This window comes from Scophthalmus maximus, chromosome 16 (assembly GCF_022379125.1).
Source record: "Scophthalmus maximus strain ysfricsl-2021 chromosome 16, ASM2237912v1, whole genome shotgun sequence".
NCBI classification, from domain to species: Eukaryota; Metazoa; Chordata; class Actinopteri; order Pleuronectiformes; family Scophthalmidae; genus Scophthalmus; species Scophthalmus maximus.
This window is the reverse complement of record NC_061530.1, coordinates 7,254,347-7,274,412: the sequence shown is the minus strand read 5'-3', so window position 1 is coordinate 7,274,412 and position 20,066 is coordinate 7,254,347. Positions and strand designations below refer to the sequence as shown.

General features: G+C 43.0%; 2 protein-coding genes across 6 annotated transcripts in view; one reads left to right on the top strand and one right to left on the bottom strand.

Annotated features, from left to right (window-relative positions):
- LOC118287882 (ubiquitin carboxyl-terminal hydrolase 22) overlaps positions 1–20,066 on the top strand; it is a 40,690-nt gene that overhangs the window by 12,046 nt on the left and 8,578 nt on the right. For 3 of the 5 annotated variants that reach the window (XM_035613509.2, XM_035613508.2, XM_035613510.2), the window contains exons 9-14: positions 636–794; positions 1,749–1,875; positions 2,705–2,796; positions 3,034–3,096; positions 3,413–3,562; positions 3,681–5,547. In XM_035613509.2, coding sequence (XP_035469402.1) covers positions 636–794; positions 1,749–1,875; positions 2,705–2,796; positions 3,034–3,096; positions 3,413–3,562; positions 3,681–3,723 — 634 coding nt within the window. In that variant the 3' untranslated portion in view covers positions 3,724–5,547. Of the gene's footprint in view, positions 1–635; positions 795–1,748; positions 1,876–2,704; positions 2,797–3,033; positions 3,097–3,412; positions 3,563–3,680; positions 5,548–18,316; positions 18,396–20,066 lie in introns of those variants that run through there. The other 2 variants (XR_004785740.2, XR_004785739.2) reach the window with 1 other exon arrangement.
- Positions 5,537–11,968, bottom strand: LOC118287887 (tumor necrosis factor receptor superfamily member 13B). Its single transcript, XM_035613523.2, has 5 exons — positions 11,841–11,968; positions 9,715–9,850; positions 8,194–8,310; positions 7,204–7,512; positions 5,537–7,023 (listed from the first exon to the last, which is right to left on the bottom strand). The coding sequence occupies exons 2-5, from the start codon at positions 9,827–9,829 to the stop codon at positions 6,701–6,703; spliced, it is 864 nt and encodes a 287-aa protein (XP_035469416.1). The 5' UTR covers positions 9,830–9,850; positions 11,841–11,968; the 3' UTR covers positions 5,537–6,700.

Genomic DNA, 20,066 nt, shown 5'->3' with positions numbered 1-20,066 from the left:
CGACAGAACAATGCACTAGACGGAGCGTTTTGTGCATTAACTGAATCATTTCAATCTTTTCTGGTCATTCAACAGCAAGGGTGAATGTATCTGCCTTCATGTGGCAGTCCTGTGACAGACTGGACATCTACCCAGGGTGAACCCCACCTTTCCCCCAGTGTGACCTGGGACAGGCTCCCACCCCAGCCTGTGCAAGATGCTTAGTTTAAAGAGCGGGTGGTTATTATTAAGAAAAGATGACCTCCTCCCTGATTTCCTCTGGTCTCGAATGCTAATCAGCTGTTATCGTTTGGTCCTATATCAGTAAGTGGCAGCGCTGAGCTGCGGAGTGCACCTCTGAGTGGTGTTCAACAGTACAGTAATCTTCACAGCCCAGATGAACAAGCTTAGCTGCCAACATTTAGCACTGCAGTGATGTAAGCCAGCAGCTCAGTTGATGCCAGCATGAATTTCCTGTCCTCTTCTTTTTGTCTCCCTCTCATTTAAATGCCCGTCACAATAAAGGGGAATCTACATAATACAGCGTCTGTGTGTTTTCCTATCAAGTGGCTAACGGACCAAACTATGTTAGATTATCACTGTCCTTCTCTTTCACTTGCTCAGCGTCGTGTCCGTATCTCTTGTCGTCCTCCCAGTGGTGTTTCAACAACCATAGACCCGTTCTGGGACATCAGCCTGGACCTGCCTGGATCCTCCACACCGTTCTGGCCGCTCAGCCCCGGAGGAGATGGATCAACACTCAACGGAGAGAGTCACACCACTGGTGCCACAACCCTCACAGATTGTCTCCGCAGGTAAACGACACGGCGAATCAGTGTCCGGCCCTTAGTCATATCCGCGTGGTAGAGTAGGTTTCACTCACAGCCTGGGAGGCAAACCACACAAACGCCCACCTCAGCTGGGCAAAGGTTGCTGGATATGTAGTAAAATGCATTATCACATGAGATTATATCAAATCAAGTTTGATTTAATCTCATCAATTTATTTGTGTAATGGCTGCCTTTCAGGGTGGATGCTTAAGCGCAGAGGCCACCAGCATTTCTTGTTTTAAACGTTGGTTCTCAATCTTTTTTTATTGTTTTGTTTTTTCTGGGGTTTTTGGCATCCAAAACCTATAATATGGCAGGATACCCACCAGAGATTCCTCTGTTCATGGCAGAGGAATCTCTGTCCTTCTGTATGTGGCTCCCATTTCACTGGAACAGTTCATCTTATCGGCTTCAAGCTTAGCGTGTGTATTCTTAAGGGCATAATGAAATATAGTGTCAAATTTGGTGCAATTTGCACACGGGATACGTTCAGTATTGGCGAACGGCGCTTTGCCTTCTGTGCAGCAGGGACAGTGTAAGTCAGTCATACGGAAACATTTTTTTTTTCCCGCTGCCAAAACACCGATTATGTGACTATTTGGAAGTCGGGACAGCAAACGGGCATTTTTTGAACAGGCACTTCACTCGTATTTATAATTTTGAATTATTTACCTTGTGTGTGTCAAAGCTACTTTTCAGAATTTTTTGTTCTTTTCAAAACAGACAGAAACCCATCTACTGTATGTACTGACTAACTTTTAGACGACACCGATCTAGAATCACTTCCCAGATTTCTCAAACTAAAGCCTCAGAGAGCAGAGAGCAATACACACAAAGATACGGTTCCCTGAAACAAATTCATCCCCAATTCATCAGTACCAGAGGCTGCAGCAGAATCACTACACACACACACACTAAATCTCATCCCCTCTCGTCTAGGTTCACCAGACCAGAGCACCTCGGCAGCAGCGCTAAGATCAAATGCAGTGGTTGCCATAGTTACCAGGAGTCCACCAAGCAGCTGACCATGAAGAAACTGCCCATCGTGGCCTGCTTTCACCTCAAAGTAAGTGTGTGTGTGTGTGTGTGTGTGTGTGTGTGTGTGTGTGTGTGTGTGTGTGTGTGTGTGTGTGTGTGTGTGTGTGTGTGTGTGTGTGTGTGTGTGTGTGTGTGTGTGTGTGTGTGTGTGTGTGTGTGTGTGTGTGTGTGTGTGTGTGTGTGTCATCAACAGCACTGCAGCTTAGTTGCAGCGCTGTTCATTCATACCAATTAGGTCGAAAAATACAGTCAAACTATATCAATAGGCAGTCAAGCACAAAAAGATAGAATGATCATGTCAGACCAGACCAAGTCACAAGTTATATGACACTTCAGCATCTGAATCAGGCTCCCTTGACTTCTTGGTTCAAACGAAACATTACACATTCACGTTTCTCTTTTCAGAACTGAAAAAGCTCCACACGTCCACAAGTGTGTCTGACTTACCTAGTTCCTACCAACCGGCAGGTATTACATTACGTTACATTACATTAATTTAGCAGACGCTTTTGTCCAATGGGGACTTACAGTAAGTGCGTTCAACCGTGAAGATATTACCCAAAAAGTGCAAGAATCATGCGACCTGCTGTCCTGATGTCAATGGGGAGATCGTTCCACCACAGAAGGACGATGACAGCAAACAGGCAGTTTCATATGCTCATAGAGTAGTAACTTTCTACCAAATTACACATTTACCCCCAAATAGTGTAAATATCGACCCTGTAAGATGATAATCAATCCTAGAACAGACACGTTTGTGATCAGAAGTGTCAATATTGTATAGTATATAGTATTATATAGTTTTTTTGGTAATCAGAACAGAGCTCTAACACTTGTATTTGTGCGTGTGTTTCCAGAGGTTCGAGCATTCAGCCAAACTACGGCGGAAGATCACAACTTACGTCTCTTTCCCACTGGAGCTGGACATGACCCCCTTCATGGCCTCCAGGTGAGCACTTATGCAGATTGGAAGCACTTGGCTAAAAACTTCCGTTTTAGTTGTTGAGAGCCATGCACTTTTTTGCCGAAAGTGAATCAAAACAGTCACTGAACTTCAGGTCTTCAAAATGCAAAACGTTACTGTGCTTTCAACAGTTCATGCAACAAACAAGACATATTTTAAAAACGTCCAACTCCGTGACTCTGTCATGTGTTGTGTCCGCATATGTGCTGCTGTGCGACTCAGTAAAGAGAGCAGGATGAACGGCCAGTACCAGCAGACCGTTGACCCCTTCAACAACGACAACAAGTAAGACCCACATCATGTCAACAAAGCTTGTCCCCTTCCGTTATTCCCACACTGCTTCCTGACGCGTTCGTGCCCGTCTGTGCATTCCGTCCTCTGCTCTCTGACCTCGATATTTTGTAGCCTGCTGTTACGTCAGCCATCTTGAAGCGCATGCACTGCTACTGGAGCCATTATTGTACACACCGCTCCCCTTAATGAATTACAGAGATACTATGATGTGAATATCCTATAGTTTGTATTGTGAAATACAACTCTTTGAGATTCATGTTTGTGTTTCATGAAGCCTCTTCACTCTCTCTCCTCTCGTATCTTTCAGGTATAGTCTATTTGCCGTGGTGAACCACCAGGGGACGCTAGAGAGCGGCCATTACACCACCTTCATCCGGCAGCACAAGGACCAGTGGTTCAAATGTGACGACGCCATCATCACCAAGGCCAGCATCAAGGACGTGCTGGATAGTGAAGGGTGAGCATTTAGCTAATGCGATGAAATAAGGAAAATACAAAAAGTGACGGGTCAAAGCGGCTGCTTCATCATTAGAGATGCTTTCAGCCTGACCCCTGTGGTGCTTTTACCTCCTCAGGTACCTCCTGTTTTACCACAAACAGTTCCTGGAGTACGAATAGTCTTCATCAGCGCGGCCTGCCATGGGGGGGAACTGAGGGATGACGCAGGGGAAGGAGTTGCATGTGGAACAGCAGGTAACTGAGCAGAGACAGAAAACACAAGCCTACCTGAATCCTTCTCAGTCGCAACTCTAACCATCTCCACACAAATCTCGTTCCTCTCTGCGACATTCAACAACCGAATTGTCTGATGTGCGGGGATTGAGCGGGAAAAAAAGGGCAAGTAACCAAACAAAATGCCAGAGATCCTGGGAGGGAGATCTTGGGAGTGGCGCGGAAAGTGTTTCACTGGAATTCAGGGGAGCAAGAATCAAGCGGCTGTGATGATCCGTCTGAGCTTGCGTTCGGATGATGGACAAAAGGGCAAAAGGTACTTTTGGACCTTGTTTTACCAGGGGAAGGTTTACATGATCACAAATGCTGTCCACCAATGTCCGGCTTCGTGCTCGCACAGCTGCATATATTAACGGAGCCTCGGGGCTCTGCTCTAGCAAAGGAAGTGATTATTTTTATTTAATTTCATCTTATTTTGCACCCATACACACACACGCACACTTCCAAACGACCAAATATTTGAACGTTTTGGCAGTGTTATTATACATTTTTGTTCCAAATGCAAAAAGTGTGGTGTGGTTGGGTCATCAGACACGTGTTGTTATGAAAGTTGTACAGAGAGACAGTAACTGTCACACTTTTAGGAAACGTTCTCTTTAACAAGGACGAGTACACAAAGGATCTGTTCCGTTCCGTCTTGCTGCTTTCAATAGTCACAGGGGGGAAAGAGATACCGCAGTGAATATTTATATTTTTATACATAGTTTTGTTTACAGTTTTGCATCTTCCCTAAACACTCACTTTGTTCGTCTGTGTTGCGTTGTGCCGTCAATCATGGGGAGTTTTTTTTGGACACAGAAGCAAAGTAGTGTCGATAATTTAATTAGAACTGCTGCTACAGCAGCTTTTCTTTTGGGTTTATTTGTTGAATTTGGCAAAGTGTCATAATCTCTAAGTTCAAGATGCATTCAGCGTCTGTTGTCATGACGCCGTGTCACGTAAACGGCGAAAAAGAGATTAGAACAAACAAAGTGGTGTTGTTTTCAGTACAGGGTGTGTATAAAGGGTCATAAGCTCATCACAGTGTTAACCGTGGCCGCATGTCGCTCTAATTCGGTGTGTTTGTATGTGTGTGTGTGTGTGTGTGTGTGTGTGTGTGTGTGTGTGTGTGTGTGTGTGTGTGTGTGTGTGTGTGTGTGTGTGTGTGTGTGTGTGTGTGTGTGTGTGTGTGTGTGTGTGTGTGTGTGTGTGTGTGTGTGTGTGTGTGTGTTTGTGCACGTGAATGTGCCCCGAGAAATGGGAGGGAAAAAGCTTGATGTATGTGTTTGTATAAAATATTACTGAGTATAAAGAAGGGGGGGGGATCCAGTGTGTGTGTGTATGTGTTCCTGATTGTATGCACGTGTGTCGTGCGCGTGCGTATGTACTGTATATTCGTGTACTGAATCAGTACTTGCATTCAGCATGCCGTCTGAGCTGGGTATCACAGTTTGATAGGATTTTTTTGTTTTTTTTCCCCACATGTTGACGATGTATGTAAAAGTATATGTGTACAGTTTGTATGTCGGAGACAAATGGTGAAACCTCAAAGTCGATTTTGTTCCTCTGTGTCGCTGGATCCAGCCACGGGGTCGTAGTCGGAAAAGAACGTCGCCTCGACCTAAACAGTCATTCCTCGCGCGCGCGCACACACTTACACACGTAACTGCTGCAAGAACGGGACACAGTGATGGAAAGACGCTCAAATAAAGAAAAAATCTATATCTGTAATCTCCCTTGCGTTGCTTGTTTATTTATCATTGGTAATGTATGAACTGTTTTTATACACATATTACAAATGAAACACACAATATCCTGTACTTTACATTCACATGAGTGCAGACATCTCTGCTACTAAGTCCCTATACATGAACCTGGGACATTTGGGACTCCCGGTGGTGGGAACAAAAAAGACACTTGACTGGTAATTTTCAGAAGATTGATCTGCACCATTGAGACCGTCTCCATTACTTCACCATCATTGTCATTATTTTTGTCTTTAATTAGACAAACGCTCAAGCATTGCTTACTGACATACAGTAAGACTCAATTTGTCATAACTATACTGTTATATATGGTGACTCTATGGCGTGGCAACAATTGTTTTCATATATTTTCCACCACTTGTTTTCTTGAAACTAACAAATGAGTAGGATTCATGAACTCAGACACGCGGTGTCTTTCTAAAGTTGTGAAAATGTCCTGGTCCTGCACGATTAACCTCCACCTCGTTTCTCCTCCCCCACTATGACGAGATTGTGAGCTTGAAGCGCCAAACTTTACCCTGCCTGCTTCACAGACATTATGTCATGTTCTCAATATGCATTTGACTTTATAGTTGAGTTGCCTTCAGTGTCATGGAAACGGTTGCTGTTTTGTGTTATTCCATGATGATTATTTGGATTGTGAACGATGGAAATCTGGAGTGTACTGTATTGTCCAGTTCTTTCCTTTCACAGAGTTGACCTGCATGTCGGTGGTCAGGTGTGTCTTTGTGAGGAGGTGTGAAGAAAGCCAGTCAGCTCGGTGAGTCAGGAGCTCAACAGGGGACCTATTGGTGAACTCATTTCCAATGGTACTTACAATAGGTACAGTGTGCATTAGTAAAACTTATCTAAATTCCACATTTGATCTGCATGCTCTCATCGAGGAATGAGACGTGGTCGACTCTTTCCCAGTTATCTATGAATCACACGGCACTTTTGGAATGGAATAATGTCCGTTTGCTTTTGTCAAGTAGTTTTTTGTTGTTTTTTTAAAGCATTATAATACTTATTGATGTGAATGCCTTCCCGCTGCTGCTTGTTGAGAGGCTTGTTTTTCAATTTGAGTAAAAACAATCCAGAGTCTCGATGAACTCCTCTGGTGTGTCGGGGGGTCACGTTTATCCGATCCAATTCTCCTGCGGGACACTTGGATTTGAAACGGAGCAAATGAACTTCATCTCTCTGCTGCTGCCGTCGCCTCCTCCTGGCCCCTGAAGTCCAGAGGAATGCTGGCTCCCGTTGGTCCACAGAGGCCCCGCCCCCTGCACTAGAGGGAGGACCGGCGGCTGGAAGAAGGTGAGAGGTGCCCTGGGTGGCCTGTCGCTGCCTTGGCCCAGTGCTCTCAGGTCGGGGAAACAGTGGACGCAGACGCAAGTCTCTGTCGGGCTGGAGTCGTCCGATGGCTCGCGGTCGGTGGGGCAGCTCGAACTTGTTACGAAATCTGTGGACAGAGAGGGTTGTGTGCACACATTGGAGCCAAACTCGTTTAAAAAAAAATTAAAAATATGCCAAGCTAATTTCGAAATACCACAGTTTTTAAATTGAGGATTTTTTGATCTTTCAGTAGTGGAGCATTAACTGCACTAACTGGGACCTTTGAGTGGGTCTGCACTCCACTAACCTTTGGATTTGGTTTGCCCCAGCTGGCCGCCTGGCCTGCCGACCTCTTCGCCTGGCCGGACAACGCAGCCCCGGTTGTGCTTGGCCTCCTTGGGCGCTGGGTGGGAGGCTTTGGCCCTGGATCCCCTCAGGAAGATGGCCAGGGCCAAAGACAAGCTCGAAAACAGCAGCAGCGTGCACAGTGCCAGCAGGGAGTAGAGGAAGATGCTGGAGTCCTCCAGGGCCGTTGGCACGGAGAGGCCCCTGGAATTCGGCACGTGTGAGGTCACTTTACCCATGAGCCTTTTAGTGGTGGCAGGAGGCGATGTAGCTGCGAGGTGATGGACGGGAAGAAAGATGGCTCTTAGTTATCTGAGCCATAGGAAGAAAGACCTTCAAGTGCTGATGCTTTTGATTAATAACCTCTAGATACCAAGGGACTGCTGTTGCACATCTTCCTCCTACAGTCTCACCACCTAATTTCAATTGGATCGACGCTCAATTACCACCAGAGCGGACAGAAGCCGGAGAGAGATGCCACAACAAGTAAGAGCTGAAGGTGGCTGCACTGAAGCTCTTGGGGGAGAATCTCCTATCGTACAGTTAGACTGGATAGGCTCAAGGACTTCAGGCATGCAAGTGGCCGCAGAGGATTTCCCATAAATTAATAAATATAATGATGGATAGATTTAAACCTAGTACCTACTCAAATTCAAGTTGAGACTAACCGCATGCTTCGCTGAAGTAAATTCCACTAAGGTTGTGTGCATCTTGTTTTCTAACATTTTACCTTCCACAAAAGTCTTCGCAGTTGCTATTTGTTTCTCGTTTGACCGGATCTCTCTTTGCCATTAAACTTTTTGAAAATCCTGAAAAAGTGGGTCCACTGGGGTCCAACTTCAGCATCAAAACACAATATTTACGCCTCCAATAGAACAGACAAGTTTCAGAAAACAAAAATCCCACTAAATATTTGAAACTGTAGTCCCGGGCCAGCGGAGTCGGCACTCACTCTGGCAGTGGTGGGAGCATTCTGCTGGATGTTTGCCACAAACGTTCGCGCACCTCATGCATTTCCTCAGCAGCACGTCGTAGAAGTGGCCAGGCAGCATCTTACAATTGGCAGACTCTGCAGACAGGAGAAGGGGAGCACATGATGTAGTGAATTCACATCTGTCCTGTCCACCTATAGCACTATATTCTCTTTTTTGCTTTGTTTGTTTGTCTGTAAGGAAGGATTACTCAAAAGCGTCATGAACCCATTTTTCATTAAATTGTGGATGGGAGGGGTGTGACCCCGGAAGAACCCATTCTATTTTGGAGCGGTTCCAGGAAAAACTGCCACATCTAGTTATTTTATTTGATTAACATTTGGCGAGTTGGGACATTAGCGGAGAAATGACTCACCTATTGGGAAGAAATGAAAAAGAAAAAAAAAGAAATTTTGATAGAGCGGGTAATGAGTAATTCTTGCTAGATTTAAAACTCTCAAACAAATTCAGTAAAAAGAAGAAAAAAAGATGAAATCAATTGCAGTTGTCCCCCTCAAATGTCGGCTCTGGTCGGACCCTTGTAGCGAATGTGCCTGTCTTAAAGGAGACGTATTATGTTCATGTTCAGGTTCATCATTTTAATCTGGGTTGTTACTTACGAATAGGTTTACATGCTCTAATGTTCAGTAAACACATCCGTTTCCTCAGACTGTCCAATCCTGCAGTTCCTCTTTTCAGCCTCTGTCTGAAACACTTGGTTTTAGCTCCTGTCTCTTTAAGTCCCCCGTCCCAATGAAGCCCAATCCGCTCTGATTGGACATCAGAAGTAAATTATTCATATGTAACAGTAACTTACATGATGACGTGCGTCTCTTCTGGGTCATATTCATACTCTTCTACTTCTTCTACTTAGGATTTAATCGTTCATGGCCGTGCATGGCGCGTCATGTTAAATATCGCTGCTGCAATGAATTGTGGGGCGTCTATATCTCCTTACTATCACATAGGAAGGTCCAGTGTACCCTATGCTAAAGGAAATAGGAAAGGAAGCATTGAAGCTCCTTTCCTATGCATTTAGAGAATCCGAACAGCTCTTATCATGGCTGCAGATTAAATACTTCCGGGTCAAGTCAAGATTCAGGAAACTTCCTAAGCCAATTTGACAATTCAACCTCACCCATGCACTTCCATAAAATGTTGTTGTCTGTCGGGGAGAGAAGCTCCCTTCGCCGCAGACTTTTGGCGTTTTAAAATTTGCAGAACTTTTACATGCACAAATAATAACACTAGAGGAAAGGGAAAAACTGCAAAAGCATAATATGTCTCCTTTGAGTTACAATCAAGTTTGTCAGAAGTGGGTTGTTGTTTTGTTTTTTATACCGCATTGGAGGGATGGACAGGAACATGCAGGTTACAATTTCATTGTAACCGTAGATCAAATCAAAAAACGTCCCTGTGACTGTTTCAGTTTCACGGCCTCGCATTAACACCATATCTTTTCTCATGCCTCATGGCTGTGTGTCTGCGTGCGTGTAACTCACCGCAGTAGCTGACGCATCTGGTGGTGACGTTCGGCTGCTGGCACACCAAACCACAGCGCATACATTTTTTGAGCAAAGCGTCCCAGTACTGACCCTCGGGGCAGCGTCCACCCATCGGCCCCAGATAACTGTCAGCCTGGAGGACACAAACACACAGAGAGAGGAAGTGTGGAATGGTAGCAGCTGTGGCATTAGGGAAAATATAAGCATGTCTAAAGCTGCAACAGTTAATCGATTAATCCATTAGTAATCGTCTACTAAATGAATCGCCAACTATGTTTATAATCGATTATAAGATTATCGAATAATCTTTGGTGTGTGGAAAAAACAAAATATCATCTTGGTGGTTTGGGAAACACAATCGTCATTTTTCGACATTTTGCAGACCGAACAACTAATCGATACATCGAGAAAATAATCAACAGATTAATCGATGATGAAAATAATCGTTAGTTGCAGCCCTATACATGTCAATGATATCGTCTAGCATCTTAGCTGCAGAGAAACGTCCATCAGCGACTAAAATCCTGCTTAAACAAGTGTTAGTCTAGAGTGTAGCTTTGCACTGTTCAATAAATCATACCGAGTACTGTAAATAAGCAAGACATTGTGAATAAATAAACTAATAATTGTTAAAAAATATTTCAGAAATAAAGTTGAATTTAATATTATTAAAGCTAAACCTATTGTTATTATCAGATGTTTTTATTTACTTATAGGAAAGTTGAAATTCTGTATTTGAAATGAAATATGGAGGCAGTTTAGGATTTATTACAGTGTAAAGGGATCTTGTCCGTGTGGAGGCTGAAGGCGCGTGTGATTGGCCTACAGCGGTGAAAACTCCACAGTTGTGCCAAAAGTGGCATTATGAAATAGAATGTGTGTGTGTGTGTATACACTCAGTCTGCAGTTTATTAGGGTTGTCTTATACAGCTGACCTGCAATAAGATGATTATACTGTTCAGGGTTGTGGATTTTTTTTAGAATGTTTTACATGAGTTCTGATGTAGTTTGTCGTTTTGTTGAAATGTCGGCGTTATGCAGAGAGAGGTGTTTGTGCTGTTCAACTGACACTCACTGATACCAATGGGCTGGATCAGCCTCACGAGGTCAACAGTTGTTGCATGACAGTCTTATGAGACTGTACATTACACGCTACACTTCACTATGCTGCACTTCACCTTTATGTTCCAATGCAACTACTATTCTTCGTTGGACTGTCAAACACCATATTGTACAGAATATACTGTATTACGTATATTGCACTATAATGCACTATGCTATATTATGCTTAAAATATTATTGTGTAGTTGGAACATACTGTAGTATGCTGTTGTGTAAGTACAGCGCACTGTACTAGATTAGACCATACTCAACTAGTGGTTGTCCAAGTGTGCGGGTCAAATTTTCAAAACGTGTCGTAGAACAGTCCCCGCAAAAAAGAGGCCCAGACTCGAATAATTCAGAAGTGAGGTGTTGTCATCAGCAACGTGCCTTCCTCATAGCGACTCACGAACCCCCCATCCTTTTAGAAACCGTGCCTCTGGTCCTCTCCGCTCCGGCGAGCACTGAGTCAGCGGACTGTGTAAGACACAGATCCAAAATCGAGAGCCTTGGTTTGCTCTCGAGTTTACAAGTATCTGTCGAACCCTTTCGGTCGAAACTTAAAAGTGTCTCGCTCTCCTGTCCCCCCGATCAGATTTGATGTACACTTTTTAACTATCATAAACACATAGTTTGTTTGTGAGTCTCTGAAATCCAAAACCAAGTTGTCATACAAACCCCAATCATTAAAAAATAAACTGTGTGTGTGTGTGTGTGTGTGTGTGTGTGTGTGTGTGTGTGTGTGTGTGTGTGTGTGTGTGTGTGTGTGTGTGTGTGTGTGTGTGTGTGTGTGTGTGTGTGTGTGTGTGTGTGTGTGTGTGTGTGTGTGTGTGTGTGTGTGTGTGTGTGTGTGTGTGTGTGTGTGTGTTTTACCGCGTTGTGAGCAAAGGGGCTCAAACTTTAATTCCCCCCTTTTTAACCTCATCATTCGGGTTAGAGACCCGGCTGGAGTCCACCCCTCACCTTGACCACAGGTCACTGATGACCGATGACTTACTATGTGTTGAAGATGTTTCACTTACCTGGCGAGACGAAGACACGGTGGAAGGAACCTCGGTGTGAAGAGGAGAGTGAGACCGGCCTGTATGTTCACTTCAGCACGGAGGCTCATTTGAGTACGAACGCCTGGGCAGGGACTTCCCCATTGTGTGTGAGACCTGTGATGATTTCCTGCATGTCTCCCCCCTCCCTCTCCCCCCTTCCTCACTTAGCTGTCCTGTCAAATTAAAGAAGGAAAAAGCCCAAAAAATGATCTTTAAAAAATCCCCCAAAAAACTGATAAGATAGCTACAGTTTCAAATGCTGCCACCTGAAATGATTTATTAATTCTTCAAATACATAGATAGATAGGTATAATGCAAATATCATGTGTACCTTACACATTACACGGGGACACTGCTCATAGAAATATGATGTGCAACTTCACCCACATGTATGTATGTGAATTGTTACACATATATAATAATCAAAAATAATAATCTATGTGCCTGGTTAGTCCTTAAATGTTGTTGGTAGTATATTTCAAATCAAACGACACTGAGAGGAGGTCACAGAGAATATTTTGAGTTTAGTTCGTCCCAATTTGTCGTCAATTTGGTCTTTCAAAGCTGCTTTTTTCCATTTCACAGATGTTATATTGTTATGATTATGCAGTATCATAGTGCGTACAGTATCATTTCTAGAGAATCATGTGTCTTCAATGAAGCCATGGTGTCTGCAGGAGAGGGTGGGCCCAAAGATGAGTCTATATGTTGTATGTGGCACTACTACAGTCCCAAGTCTATAGGTCTGCTGAAAGGAACCATGCGAGGGACCATCCAGTTGTGTGGCTCTTTAAGGATTTGGGGCAAAAGATAAAATGTCTTGGTTCGTGGGACGTCGCCGCTGTTTTAGCGGTGATTTATTTCTGATTGTATAAAGATTGGATAATTGCCCAGACCTGTTTCTGAATGCTCTCCTTGATATAGTTTGTAGTATTGAGTGTTGGATAGTTGCCAGCAAAGACGATTGAATGAAACAAGGCTATCTAGATAACTAGAAGATAAATGAGTCTAACTCACGGATGCTGATCACAGAGCAGTTTAGAACCAGTCAGTAGAGACGGTGTAATAAAACAAGGCTTTTAAAACTAGAAGATGAGTAAATCTGGCTCAAGAATACTGATCACAACAGAACATTGCCAGACTTTTATTAAAGAAAAGAATGTTACATAGACCGTATTTTAGCTGAAAATGTGCTGATTGAATTGTAATGAGTTTCTTAATTATTACCATCTGCATATCAGTCGTACTGCCGGAGCCCTGACTGACAGTTATCACACCCAGTCACCACATGGACTCAGTCTTGCATGGTATGTATGAAGACGTGACAAAATGCAACTTTCTCAACATCATTGTGAAACTGTTTTCACGCCGTTTCACACGACGTCGCGCTTTTGCTCTCCACCGAACCGTGGACGTGATTTCAGTGTTTTCGGCTCTGTAAACCAGGATCTGTGTGGCCACACGCAGCTTAGTTTTGAACAGAGGGAGAGAATGGCAATGTGTTATTCTTAAATGCAGCACGAACACTCAGATTTCACACTTCATTAAAAACAGGCTTGAGAGATTTGTCTTTGTCCCACGAGAGGAACAAAGACGTTTTTGAATCTTCTGCTTCTACTTAAACTTAAGCCCCGCACAGCATCGATGTCCTGAATCTTTTTGGATTGCTGTGAGTTATGGCACTTGAACAAAGTCGAGGGAACCTGTAAAGCCTTTTATTCATTATCTTCTAATTATTAATGTCTTCTTATACAGAAATCAAAGTGAGAACGCCGGAAAAACTAAAAGGAACTAGAACTAAAAGTTCAACAACAGACAATAATGGCTGATCACAACAAATCGGAGGAAGATCAAAAATGAAAAGCACTGTGTGGGAAGTTTCAAAGAAATGTGAAATAAAAAAGCACCTGCAGGTATGGTTTAAATCTGTTTCGTTTTAAATCTGGGTGTTTCAGGGGACGCTTTGTCAGGCAGCTGTGACACGAACGGAAATGATCAGGTAAAAAACTAAAAAATGTGTTATTTCCGTATTGTGAGACACTCATTTAGTTCTGTGTCAGGCCATTTGACACGCCGAGCTGGAGGCAGCAGAGCAAAGGTCTCGGTCTGCACACTGAGGACAACAGGTGCCGTCGTGCCGGTGAACACGCGCGAGGATCTAGACTGAGATGAATGGTCGTCGAGCTAAAGCTAAAGTCACTCAAAGGCTTGTCCAAAGTAATTGTTCTTATGGCGCAAGTTTGGTGCACCATGAGCCAATGAGTCACCGAGCATTAACCACCACCATGTGCAGTCAGTCCTTCACGAGCCCCCCGTGATCACGCACTCTCGCTCGACGCGTGAACACAGGGTCATTGATATTAACAGGGCCACATTGTGATTTATAGATATGCGCTTATTTCAGGTTCTTTTGATTTTTATTTTGAGCACCGAAACAACAGAAACAAAGGATTCTAGGTGCAAAGCGGGAGCAGTGGGATGAACAAGTCAGACTCTCGCTTGCCTTTGTTGGTTTTGAGAACATTGTTGATGGCAAGGAAATGGTGTGACTCTGGACGAGGGTAAAGAAGGTGTTTGTGTGACCTGGATCACACCTACAACCAAACAACCACCTTCAGAAACCTGAGTTCACCCAGAATAGACTCACTGCAGGTGGGTAGTCAAATTTAGGAAATGGTTCAAAAGGAAGCCAGTTCACATGAGTAAAACAGAACAAACCAAAAAAAAAAAAAAAAGAACAAATCACAGTCATTTGGGGATCTATGCAAATGATGGGTGAGCTGAAGTCTGGCATCGTTCTGGCATCATTCATTTATTGAAATATTTCCAAGCACAACAACAGGGAGCAACATTCGTGCATTGCACACCAAATGGAACATGTACATTGTACATGAAACATTTATTTGATTTCCGTTGGGTTGAGTACAGGTTATGGAGACTTGAGTGGTCATAGAGTTTTCAACCCCAAGCATCATTTTGTAACCTTAACATAATCACAGAAATGAATTTGATATAAAACCACACATTCATTCACTGTTGACCACTAGATGGAGACAGCCGGCAGTATATGAAAACACGGCCTGTCGGCGCAGACATTTCCCAAACGAATCTCTTTGCACTTGTCACCGATTGAGGAGAGGCTTACAAGCACCGATTCACTTCTGAATACAGGCGTTATTTTGTAGGAGCACTTGTTCCTCAGTGCTATTCCTACACTGGACGGAGACCAATTTGAAAAAGATCCTTTTTAAGATCACTCTGGCGACAGGGTAAAACATAGGGGTGTTGAAACCAGGCTCAAACAGTCTGAGACAAAGAGAGAATTGCAGGTGTGTGGACATGTACCGTATGATCAAGGGGGCCCACATGCAGCGCAGTGTGCAGTGCATCCCCCGAAGTTTCAACTTAGATCACCGGACAACACGTCCTCCCGCAAGGGAGTGTTTGTTTGATCGAACAGACCCCGATGCTCCTCCACGACTCCTTCCGTCAAAGGCAGAATATCTGTTTTTTACTTCACCTGTTTGGAGCGTTTCAAGTACTTCCTGTGAAATGAAAAGATATCTAAGGGGATGCCATCTATGCTTTCGTCTTACTTTTTACTTACATGGTCAGATCGCTGTCTCGGGACCCACCGGATCGGTGGGGCGCCGTCTGGTTGTTCTTTTTCATGCATTCATCTGCCGTTCTTCCCGCGGCACAGAGACTCAGTTCTCATAAGTGACACGATAAAACCACATCAGTAGGTCGCGAAAACAGAAGTCAACAGTGGTATCTTTACAACCACTTGTTTCTACACACATCAAATGAAAGGGACGTTCGGCTCGAGGCTTGCTAAGACAAGAGCCTCTTCCATTCCACATGTTAGTACAGTGATATTTAATTGGTCATTGAGGAGGTTCTGGGCATCACTGAGTATGTTTTCGTGGTCGATGAGCAGGTTTTAGAGGCTTGGTCAGAAGGCTAAAATGGTTATTGAAGAGGTTCTGTGGATGGTGTTTGGAGACGTATTTGTCAATAGGAAGAAGGTTCTCATGGTCCTTCAGACGGTTATGGAGGTTCTTTCATGTTATGGAGGTTGTGGTGGTGAGAGGGTTCTCGATGGCCTCTGGGGGTTTGCCATAAAATGCCATAAAGAAGGCTCAGAATGTAGTTTTGGCAGTTTTAGTTGGCCATCGACATGGTTCTATAGAGTTCTGTAAAAGGTTTGGGGGCATGTGAGGATACTCTAGTGCCATTTGTCCAGGTTCAACAGGTCCTCTGGGAGTTCAGTGGGGTCTCTGGGTGGTTTAACACCTACAGTATGGGAGATTTTGTGGCGACGGGCGAGACAACACCATCAGCAGACATACCAACTGAGTTCCTTTGGAAGAATACTGTTCATCTCTCCAGTAGAGATCGCTACACAGAGATTTTGTGACAAGGAGCACGGAAAGTGTTCTGGAGGTTTGTGGTGTAACTTATGTATCTGCCTGCTTTATTCAATACAATATATTCCCTGTAATAATGCCACCAGGATTTCTGCTTCTGTTATTTTTTTAATTAGACAAGTAAGATGTTTTATTAACACTGCCATGATCAACATTTTACTTTTACTATGGATCACATGGCCACCTGAACGTGAAAGTGGTGAATATATAGTTACAAACTCACAGCAAGAGTATCACCCAACTCTCAGCATTCCAGAGCGTCCAGGCTTATTTTGACTCATCATTTGGTTTTTTGGGTCCACACCTTTCATGTTTTTGTTCACTGTCACAGCTTTCATACTGCATGGTAACAGACAAGACAGACAAGTATAGCAAGAGTTAGCAACTAGCTGATGAGCATAGTGGCATTGGATATAATGGAGTCATTCATCAGGTGGACAGAAACAGGAGTTAAAGTCAGGGTATCTGATGTATGTGTTTACATTAAACTAGGAGGAGATTATATGTCAGCGTTGTGTCCATAGCCTGTTCCCACCATTACAGGTTTAATGAAGCCAATTAACATACATTCTAGAAATGAATGACGCCTAAACCAATAAAATGATTAACAGTGAAGGGAAAACATGCTTTACCACTGTTCCTTGTAGGAGTGAAGTGCTACACGTTTATGAAAACTGGGCTTTCAACACCATGCTCATGTTTTTTTCGTTTGGCTGAAGGGGGTACACCTTTGGGTTCATGAATACCTTTCAGGGCAAAATTATAAATAAACTGATTGTCAAGCTGAAAGCACATATACTTACTTACTTACTTAAAATGTATTTTAGCCTCAGTGAGTGTCCAATCCAATCGCAATGCGCTTTTCAGTGATTTTGATTGCAATACCTTAATTATGTACACTTCAGGTGAGCTGTACTGCAATGAAGTTTTTCATACACTGATTTGAATTTGGCCTACTTGATTTGTGTTTGACTTTTGGTCCATATTATGCAACTGAACTTTTCAAACGATCTTTTGCAGAGTATTTTGACTGGCCATTTCTCTATGGTTATCAGAAAGGTCATACACGCCGATACTGGACCACACAACTCCAGAGCTTTGGCACAGCTCTGCCCTGATGTAACAAATCTGTTGATAGGTTAAAAAAAGTACAACAGAACATCAACAAAATGATCAAATCACGGGCATTTGGGGACCTATGCAAATGTCGATGATCCCTCTGGGGGATCATTGTCCGCGTACACTGACATGTTTTTTACATTACGTTACATTACATTTACTCCCCTCAAAGTTGTCCTCAGCTGGATAAAGTGAGGTTATGAAAAATGTTTCTACTACCTTCTACCGTGAGCATTTAATCATTTTTCCCCTCACACCTCCATTAATGATAAAAACACCCCCAGGCACGACTGTCATTACCAAAAGACATGATTTGTTTTCTCAGTGGAACTGAATCCTCAGCAGTGCAGATTGGCACAGCGTCCAGAATTTGAGTCATTTGCGGTGGGAATCAGGCAGGCGAGAGGATGAGCGATGGTGGAGTGTTTTACGCTGGGCCTTACCCGCTTCTAATATCACGAGATGTCTAAATAATTCCACAATAGTGGTCGGTGAATGTGTATTCACGAGGCTTTGATGCAAAGAATCTGACGGTGTCAGCTACAACTTCGTGCGAAAATGCAACTGTCTACTGCAATTCTAAGCTGCTGCGTCTGTATTGTATCACTGACATCTAAGTACTTTCACTTTCCAACCACATTTAGCCTGGTTTTTAACCTAGATGTCCAGACGTCTAGACGTTTTTTTATTTGCAAATCACCAATTCAGTTCAATTTGTTATCATAATACTTAAGTGTATTATTTTACGCAGAGTAAAAATAATGATAAAATCAGTCTCTAATTGCAATAACTTGTGAACTTAGAGCTGGATTCAGGTATTCTGTGCCTGTTTTGTATCCCATTGTACAACACACTTGGCATCAGCTGCGTAGATCATAATGTTTTCCATATACTCCTGTGTTCCAGGGATCGTCAAGGATGTATTTCTGGAGGAAGTGTGCAGAGAAAAAGGCCCCTTCAAATTCCTGGAACTTTCTATTTACAGGTACACGATATACAGCCTTCATCATACACACACAGTGATTTCAGCCAAGTGAGTCCATACAGTACTGTAAACACATGTATACACAATCGGAACATGTGTATATGCACATCCACTGAAACAAAAATACACAGATTTGTCCATGGGAGCAGAATCTGGTCTGCATTTTAATTGCGGGGCAAGGACAACGGCCTGCCTATTACAATCAATGATCACATTATAACCTATGCAACAATAAAGAGTCACAAATAAACATCTGTTTCTAACATTATACCACACAAACATAAGCTGTGTACACCAGGGTAATGGTGCTAAAAATGATATATATACGGCAAATCTCTGTTACATTCCGGTTTCCAACATGTCTGTACAACACAACACAAGGCTTTTGGTTGCTCGGCTTTTGGGACAAAACAGGTTGAAATTTTGTTTTGCTGTACACCAATATCTTCACATGATATCATATGTAGCTTCAAGGCACATAGATAAAAAATAACTGCGCAGAAAAGAAACATATCCATGTCTGCAGGGTGCGCTTTGTGGGAAAAAAAAAATGGAGTGGATATTTTTTTTAATTTTTACTCATGAAAAATAAACCACGAACCTTAGTGGGTCAATGTAGACCATGAAGCCTTCAAGCCTCCCACTAAACATTTGCCTAGATGTTGTCAGGGGTTTAAATGATGATAGCTGAACCAATGTCAGATTGCAAAATCAACGTCGTCTACAGTAATTTCCCTACTATGCAATTAGATGCAATCATAATCGAAAATTATGCAAACATAACTATTAGGTTACATATGAAAGTAGGGTATGGTTTTTCACCTAAACATTTTGTAAGTCCAGTTCTGTTATGGTGTCCGCGCAACCTGAACGTCATTTTAACCCGCAAGAGGTGGCGCTATAGACCTGCCGTCTGTCACAATCAAAACTTTAATTTTGGAATTTTAGGAATATTAAATCCATTTAAAAAAAATGATTCATTGAATAGCTGCTAGCGCAATGCCATCATGCCTTCTGTTCCGCATGTGTGCACAACAAATCAAAAGGTTAGATGCTGGTTTTACATGGCAGAATTACATCCCTCTTTCAGTACCACGGATAGTGCCACTTGGCATGCCCAAGCACCTATTCAAAAACATCAATATTAAATAGAATGTGAACGTGAAATATAATGGCTCTTGCTGCTCTCACGCTGCAGCAATTTACCAATATATAACTTAAAAATAATAAATTATGACCACCTCGCTTCAAATTTGTTAAATCTGAATTATATTCTGTAGTGAGGAAAACATGTGATTTTTTTAATAATCTTTGACTGAAAGATGCACCATTTTTGCTGCTGATCATGACTCTACAGTCAAACCTTTTGTTGCTAAATATTGAGACAAACCACAGTAAAAGTAAAGTACAATTCTGTACCTTTTTTCTTTGAGTGTATCTAGAAAAAAAACAGTGGCGCCCAGTATGCACACAGCACTGATGTCAATGGTGAGGTGACAAAGACAGGGGATATGTAGCCCTCCCCATGCAAGAACAAGCAAAGCATACAACAAATACAATTAAGATTGAACGGTGCATCCTCAGGAGTGCACCGTTCTAGCCCTTCGCAAATGAACTTGTGCTTCGAAAAAAGAACACCGAGCACAAGACGGCAGGTTATCATCCCCTGGT